The following is an 8,519-nucleotide window of genomic DNA, read 5'->3' as shown; positions in this document are numbered from 1 at the left end:
AAGTTTGCCTCCGCTTAAGATAAACTGTTAAAATGTAATTTGTGCTTTTACGTAATGTTTGAGCATGTAGGATTGTAGGCTTTGAAGCATACATATAGAAATGTTGGAATCTCTCGATTTAAAAAGCCATATTCTTATACTTAATTACTAGGTTATTTATTTAATTTAAAATAAACGTTTGATTCACTATACATAAAAACTCTTAGGGTCATCAAAATAGAAACACAAAAAATTGTCCATTCTGTGTGGCCATTCAAGTCAATTCAATTCATTGATTTTCCTCTAAAGCAAATTCTACAGGCAGGGTTTGCTAGAGATTTCCGCCTCATAGCGACGAAAACTTATTCTGTGATAAAATATCGCTAGTCAAGTTGATAAGTTAAATGAGTTAAACCTAACTTCGCTAGTAGTGCACTAGTCTAATTAAGCCCTAATTAGACTATCGCACCACTAGCGAAGTTAGGTTTAACGTACAGATTACGAGAAAAATACAACTTCACTAGTCCCCTTCAACTTAATTGAGTATAAAAAGCATTCCTTCCAGTCTTATAGTAGTCCTTTCCCTGAATGTAAATTTAGGTCCTCCAGTGTGAAGGTATCGTACATACCTGCCAGGTAATCATGAGCTTTAAAGTGCCTGCTGCAAACAGCGGAATACTTGGTAGGCCTTTTCTTGCTTTTTATTGCACCAATCCATTTATTCAAAGCTTCACGGTTGCGTAGAGGAAATTTGTGCAGCTTAATACCATTCCCTGCTCGAGCTGTGCACCTCGGAACAAAACAAATAGCTCTACTTCGAGGTAGATTGTATGGCACACAATATCCATGCTCTGGCACCGGTTGGTCGTCGACATCACTATCTGTTGAATCCTTCAAGTACACTATCAGCTTTCTCTTAGCTAGAAGCGTAACACCTCGAGTCGGAACTGCACTCGGCTTCAAATACCGCCTAGTTGCTGAAAAAGTATTCTTTGCTAAGTATACGATTCACACCGGCTACTAATAGGTAAATACTTACTTTGAATAAAATCTGAAGACGTGAAATGTTGGCGACATATTTTGAGACGGGTTGTATCATCGATCGGAAGTCCGAGCACTGAGTTCCAGCGTTTACGCCTTGCACAAAGTGCTGCTGGAAATTTCAGAAGCTTTGCCGTTTTTCGGGTTCTGCACCCAACAACACAGCATCCGGTTTTAGCTGATACTTTTTCTTCTCGTTTTGGCAAAATCGATGGAACTGAGGTAATCTTCAACTTTATCTGTTTGACTGTAATATAAAGACCACTTGTTATTCACAATTTTTTGATACGAAGAATCCGTTCTTCGTCATATTTATCTATAATTACCAGAGAGAAAATCACTTGGCGTAAAATGAGCATCACAAATCCGGTGCCCAGGATACCCACTTAGATGGACAAATCGGCTCCAATGTTTGAAAACACTACTGCCTTTATGTGGAACAGGGAACAGCTGGCAATTTTTTTTCATACAGGTCTTGACGACACAAAACTCCTCTCGTTCATAATGCATTTTCAGCCGAGTTTCCTGCTGATGTTCAAAAATGTAAACATTATAGATTTTCTAGACAATTATTATCAGAATCACGCAAATTCGCTTACCTTTGCTTAGGAAATAACTTTTATTATTCTAAAATAGTACTGGTATTATTAAATTCCACTTAACAATTAGATAAAAACTTAATTAAATATCCGAAAATTGAATTTGTATACGTTTGACAGCTGGTCAGAATCGATATCACTTTTTTACTCTCAGCGCCATCTCGTTGTGATTCCTACTAAATTAGCCTATTCTACCATGAACATGTACGTCTAAGTTTGGAAGATGATATAAGCATTTCCATACCTTCGACAAGGTTCACCGTGTAAGATTCGGTACTCAACGGTGCGATTCGTTTCATTGAACTGAAACTATTTGAACTATTATCCGCTTGAAACTATTATCCTGCAATAAATGCAGGGCTGATATGAGTCATCGTTGCAGCCCGAAATCCCACAATAACGACGAGTTGTGAGTGTCGCCTCTGCTACTCGTTGCATCGTCATTGACGCACGACAATAACTTTCGAGCAACCAAATCGGCATGACGACACCAAAGCACGAAGACTTATACAAGTATTCTTCAAGCGGCAGTTGCCACTCAGAAAGTGTTTTAAAACCTTTTAATAATTAATTTGAATAAACATATAAAGGAGTTTTTGATACCTTCAAGTTACCAGAGTTCCTACTATTTGTTTATTTTAGAAGCTATTCTGGTTTTATCTAGTCTTTCCATAGTAACGTGCAATCAATTATGTGAAGAAGTGACTACGGAAATCATCATGACTTTTGGTTGCCCGACCATCTTCGTGGTAGGCATGCGGCACGAAGAAACCGACTAGGTGATGCGTTGAACCTGGCGAACGCGTTCATTTTTAGAAGGCATCATCTCTTCTTCCTGCTTCATAACGGGCATACACGTTCATTTAAAGAAGGCATCATATCGGTTAACTGCTTTATACCGGTCAATCGCGTTCACTTGAAGCAAGCATTCTTTCCACTGTTCGCCTTATACCGGGCAAATTCGTTCATTGAAAGAAGGCATTACCAACTCTGTACCCCTCAAACCGGACTAATGCGCAGGTATGGGAAAAATCGGTTCATTTAGCGCTATTCTTTCACTCACATCTACATACAATCGCAAATTAGGCAACTGTACACGAGCCCTTCCAATATTTTCAACTTCGATTGTCCGTCGTTTGGCTTCAGTTAGTAGCGAAACATGCCAAAAACAAACAGACAAAATTCATCACCAATTTTTTACCAAAGATAGCAATTGATGCAAAGCTGAGTATTTGTTTACATTCGGTTCACATACGAATGAAATCGCAATTGAGTGGTGAGTGAGGATTCGGCAGAAAAATTCAGGCCGCAAAACGAAACATTGAGTCAAAATTGAATCAATCTTCTGAGTCCAACTCAGTGTTTTCTGCTGCACTCACTACACATCGGTTCCCTCTCATCTCTCGATTTCTGTTCGTACTTTTTTTTGGTTTCACTTCTCCCTGCTGGGGGGCACTCAGTAGGCATGAATCGTTTGTTGGTTCGCTGTTGTGTTGAGTAGCATTCATTTTGCAATCGCGTGTTCGCTGATGGATAGGGATTTTAAATTGGTGTGGTTCATGTGAGTGATTGAGTTTTCCCATAGCTGGTAATGCGTTTATTTAAAGAAGGCAGCATCTCCGATGTTTGCCTTAAACCGGGAAAATTATCAACTCGGCTCGGCAGGTAAATGCATTCATAAGAAGGCATCATCTACTCTTCTCACCATATACCGGGCAAATGCGTTCCTTTAAATAATGCGTTTTCAACTCGGTTCGCCTTATACTGGCCAAATGCGTTCATTTAAAGAACCGAGCAGTAGCATTCATTAAAAGAATCATCTACTCATCTTCTCTGTTCACCTTATCCCGGGGAGATGCGTTCATTTAAAGAAGGCATTATCTCCTATGTTCGCCTCGTATTAGGCAAATGCGTTAATTCAAAAAATGCATTATCTCCTCTGTTCGCCTTATCCCGAGCAAATGCGTTTATCCAAAGAAGGCATCATAAACTCTGATCGCCTTAAAGCGGACAAGCGTATTCATTGAAAGAATGCATTATCAACTCTGTCCTACTTCAACTGGGCAAATGCGTTCATTAAAAACCCAGATTAATCCACCTAGCAGTGATGATGCCTTTCTCGTGCATTTAAAATATATTGAAAAAATCACTTTAAAATGGTCAAAAATGCTCTTTGGGTGAATATATCACATTTTTTCGAGCATTTTTAATATTTTGCCTTGCCACCATTCAAAAACAATTGTTTTTGATTTTTTTTCAAGGGGACCTGTGGGAAAAAACAATGATTTTCAATAATTCCGAAAAGCAATGATCAGGGCCCATTTTCAATAGCAAACAATTCCCTGTCGAATGCAACTTGTTGCGAATAAATCGAATAATTCTAAGTTCTAAAACGTGTGTCTACAAAATTTGTACACATACACATACATACACAAAAAACAGACGTCACCTCAGTTTGTCGAGCTGAGTAGATCGGTATATAACACTATGGGTCTCCGGGCTTTCTATCAAAAGTTTTTTAGAGCAATCATATAGCCTTTCGGTACAACTTTGTTGTACGAGAAAGGAAAAATGCATATGTTACAAATATGCGATCGTGGGTAAATAGTACAATAATTAGCGCAGCGGCACGTTTTAAAAAAACATTATAAAATACAATATGGATTAACTGTCCAGACAGCGCGTCTACAATTGTTTAGGGCCGGTACGATTCCCACGTAGTGTTTTTTCACCAATGTAATATTAAAGTTCAATAAAACTAGTTGTATGTCATACATTGATTTTGCATGCCTTTGTGTAATAATTGTACAAGTACATTTGTGAAAATTAACAACACAATTCACATAAATATCAATGGAAAAAAGCCGCATAATATGGAAATAATGAGGTGTATGAAAACGAACGTTAAGTTCAAATCACCCAAATGCCCAAACTACACCATCATTCCACCCAAACCCACCAACCAAATAAGCAGTTAGCCTCAAGGACCCGCCTCTTCTTTCCTTCCAAAGCAGGAAAAAATGGCAGCAAACGTAACGAAGCGCACGAGAAAGCATGTACGAATGCGATTTTTATTTCCAACGATGAAATTTTTACAACTGTGTTGATGCGAGCGGATAAAGTCATCGGCTTCGGTCTCTATATATAGCGCGTGTGTTAGTTTTCGTGTTCCACATTTGAAGCTTTGGAAAGCTTTGCTTGAGAGGTTAGCATCATCAATAAAGCCCGAAAGAAGCAACACAAACTTTAATGCTGTCAGGTATACACGGTGCAGAAATTTATTTATTGAATGTGGAAATGCTACACACTTAATTTGTTTTACTCAATATTGTGCGGTTACTTGCTGAGTTTTTATACTTTATTAAACTGTTTTTAATCTACAGATTATATTCAACACCATACTTGCTAAATGGACACGGTCGGTTAAAGTGGCTGGTCCTTATTGCCTGATTTTCTCAAAATTGCACGCGGCGAACCTTTTCATGAAAGGTACCGCCGCGCTTTCTACCCGTTTACTTGATTCTTATGGATGAGGTGTATCGTTTGTCGCGGCCGTACCTTTCGACAGTCATTCGCCGCGTGAAGTTTTAAAAAGTACCCATTTGGGAACATTACAAACGCCGCGCAGTGTATCATATCCAGAAAATCTGACAATAAAGTGTCCGTGAAAGTAGTCGTTAGATTATTCGCTGTTGGTTTGAGCGAGACAGAGTATATGACAAAAAAAATCAACCAGCAACTTGCGGTTTTTGGTTCGAAATGAACGTTTGTCAGCAATGGAATAATCCATCTAGATTTTCTACTAGATGGCTTTTTGCTGTACTATAAATCTCGCATAACTTTTCAAAAGGGCCTAAGTAACATTTTTTAATGAATTAATTTGAGTACTGCAATCAACAGAACAACATGAAAACTATTGATTGCAGTGTTCAAATTAATTCATGAAAAAATATTACTTAAATGCTGAAAAAGATAACTGAGAATTCATGAAAAAAATGTTACTTAGGTCCTTTTGAAAAGTTATGCGAGAAATGTAATAGAAATGCATGAAGCCAAATAGGACTTTTTGGGAACTTGCAAGTGTTCTTATTGTTAAGTTGACTTTTTGTCAATTTATTGGTCAATACTTGAAGGTGCTGTAAAAGAAAAGTGCATACTTAGGTTTTCCAAATCTGATGCAGACTATCTTTTGAAAAGGTCAAACTTGTTTTTACTGATTTTTTCAAATGGATATAATCGATAAACGACGCTTCCTACAAAAAAGTGTTGTATGGGTGACTGTCGCAAAATCATTCAAACTTTCTAATAAAACTTTTTGAAAAACTCTAAATAAAACCCTACACTAAAAAAATCAATTTAAAAAAATAAAAGTCAATTTGCAAAAAAACGCTCTTTTTGATTTGGAAGAAATTTTGTCTCAAGATAGGTGATTATATTCCCTACCAACCGTCCATACATCGCAAGCCGGCACTTTTAAGGGAAAAAAGTTTTTCTAACAAAAACTTTTTCTTGACGGAATTGATTTTTCCAGTGTCTTTAAGGGGTGGATTTAACATATGTATACATATATACTCATATTAAGTATTCCTGTACAGTCAGGCAGAGTACAATGTTTTGGTCGTAACTGGTCGCAACTAAAGAAGCTAATAATGGAATATAATATTTTTTGAAGATATAAACCCCTTTTAATATTACTCTTAATTTAAAAACAAACTATATTTAGTGACTAAATTAGACAATGTATCAAAAAAAAAGATTTGCTTGGGGTTCTATAACGATGGCTTTCATTGGTTTAGTTTCAGATGAAAATGCACTGAAAATTTTTGTTAGAAAAACTTTTTTTCCTTAAAGAGTGCCCAGCTTGCGATGTATGGACGGTTGGTAGGAACATAATCACCTATCTTGAGACAAAATTTCATTTAAATAAAAAAAAGCATTTTTTCGCAAATCGACTTTAAAATTTTAAACTGATTTTTTCAGTGTAGGGCTCAATTTGGATTGTTCCGATATTTTCACTAGAAATTTTGACTGATTTTGCGATGGTCACCCATACAACACTTTTTTGTGGGATGCGTCGTTTTTCTATTATATCCATTTGAAAATATAAGCAAAAAAAATTTCAGCTCTTTTCAAAGGATAGTCTAGATTAAATTTGGAAAAACATTTTTATTTCATTTCGGATCATCTGGTGATTTTTCATTTCTCATTTTTCATTTCTTACTTCTTACTTTTCACTCCTCACTTCGCATTTCTCACGTCTCACTTTTCACTTCTCACTGCTCACATCGGCCCATAGGGGGCCATCCAGAAACCACGTGGTCATATTTTTGAAGATTTTCAACCCCCTCTACCCCCATGTGGTCTATCGTGGTCATTTGGCAGACCCACAACCCCCCCCTCTGACAACGTGGTTTTTTTTCAAGTACAAAAATTAAAAAAAAAAACCCTATGTAACTAAAACATATGGTTAATCCGATCAATTTTAAAGATGGACAATTTCAACTGATTCAAAATCAAACTAAAACCCAGCATGGAAATTATAAATTTTCATTATTTCGAAGATTTTTATGATGTTATCATGTTGTAATGTGTATCAGGTATTAGGTTATCTAGAACTCGCATACCTTCGATGCATCAGGAGGATACAAAAAATGTGGACTTGCAAACATGTTATAAAAATTTCGAGAAAAATTTGTAATGATTTAGAAATTTTCCAAAATATCCCTATATTTTTTAATTTCTTTATTGGTGATTTTTTTAAATACATAATTGCAATTTTTGCTTTTACAAGTGCTAATTTATTATTGTTTTGTGGAAAATTTTCAACTGTTTATGGAAATTTTGCATTATTTGCAGTAATTTGCATAATTTTTTAATACTCATACCCTGATTTCTTTATTGGCAATTTCGAATTCTATGATGGAAAATTTCTATTTTTTCTCTAATAAATAGCTGGCTCATCTCTCAAAATTTCTAATTCTTCATTGAAATTTTATGTTGATATTGACTCGTGGAATCCAATGATGCCATACTAAACATATTTTCTCGGTCACTCTGATGTCTTTCGAATAATTTCCCAAGGAACTTCTATTCCATATCTCGAATATGCTTCAGTCAATGCTCCTTTCATAAGCGACTCATAGAAGAATGAATGTATTATAGATCAATTATCATTTTGGAGTTCGGATCATTCGATTTATCCAATTAACCAAATTATGAATGATGTATGATATAATATCCCATTAGGTCCATTGGGTTGATATGACAATTATTATTTGTACAAGCTACAGACTTTTTAGTTAAAAAAAATATGTTGAGCTTTTTAATGGAATGTCTTTACTTGTCATAAGACGAGTTTGTACCTTCCCATTTCATTCCACCACTTGATTGTACCTTGACAGATACGTATTTCGACCTCAACAGTAAGGTCGTCTTCAGTGTTTCGTACTTGACTCGACTTAGGTTATACAAAACTTTTAGGTTCTAAAAAACGTCCTGGAAGTCGTAATGTTTGAACTACTTAATCATTCAAGTCCGTGAACCCAGTGCTTCTAAGGCCCTACAAAAAAAGTCATAGTCATTGTGCAGCTTGATGTTGACTCAAGATAATTTTGGGTACCTTGTCTCTTAGATCTCATGTTAATGGAAATTAGGATCATATGCTTATTTCATCGGATTGGGTACATACCGATGATGAGGACATTACAAATGTCATGATTGATCACACGAGAAGTTCGTGGGCTGAACTTGAGAGCAATCACTGGCTTAACGTTCAGGATGACCCAACTTATCTGAGTGTTCAGAATGATTCAAACATTTCAACTTCATTTGCATGCTCTTAGAATCGAAATCTTCCCAAGGTTTCGGATAACTGAGTCTTCATGGTCAGTCAAATTTGAG

General features: G+C 36.3%; 1 protein-coding gene across 2 annotated transcripts; it reads right to left on the bottom strand.

The window, feature by feature from the left end:
* Positions 1 to 509: 509 nt before the first annotated feature.
* Positions 510 to 1,785, bottom strand: LOC134202318 (uncharacterized). Of its 2 annotated transcripts, none has more exons than XM_062677345.1 (4): positions 1,620 to 1,785; positions 1,347 to 1,545; positions 1,019 to 1,267; positions 510 to 956 (listed from the first exon to the last, which is right to left on the bottom strand). In XM_062677345.1, exons 2-4 carry the CDS (start codon positions 1,528 to 1,530, stop codon positions 547 to 549), a joined length of 843 nt encoding a protein of 280 aa, XP_062533329.1. In that variant the 5' UTR covers positions 1,531 to 1,545; positions 1,620 to 1,785; the 3' UTR covers positions 510 to 546. The 2 variants fall into 2 exon arrangements, with proteins under 2 accessions (XP_062533329.1, XP_062533328.1); XM_062677344.1 differs by having other exon boundaries at positions 1,347 to 1,548; positions 1,620 to 1,784.
* Between the last annotated feature and the right edge of the window lie 6,734 nt (positions 1,786 to 8,519).

This window comes from Armigeres subalbatus, unplaced genomic scaffold (genome assembly GCF_024139115.2).
Source record: "Armigeres subalbatus isolate Guangzhou_Male unplaced genomic scaffold, GZ_Asu_2 Contig1144, whole genome shotgun sequence".
Classification (NCBI taxonomy): Eukaryota; Metazoa; Arthropoda; class Insecta; order Diptera; family Culicidae; genus Armigeres; species Armigeres subalbatus.
This window is presented reverse-complemented; position numbering and strand designations above follow the sequence as displayed.

Excerpts from the sequence above, each read along its gene's own strand:
- LOC134202318 (XM_062677345.1), bottom strand. The coding sequence starts at position 1,530 with ATGCATTATGAACGAGAGGAGTTTTGTGTCGTCAAGACCTGTATGAAA. Across the intron at positions 1,268-1,346 it reads GCCAAGTGATTTTCTCTCTG|TCAAACAGATAAAGTTGAAG; the intron begins GTAATTATAGAT and ends TTTATATTACAG. Across the intron at positions 957-1,018 it reads GTCTTCAGATTTTATTCAAA|CAACTAGGCGGTATTTGAAG; the intron begins GTAAGTATTTAC and ends ATACTTTTTCAG.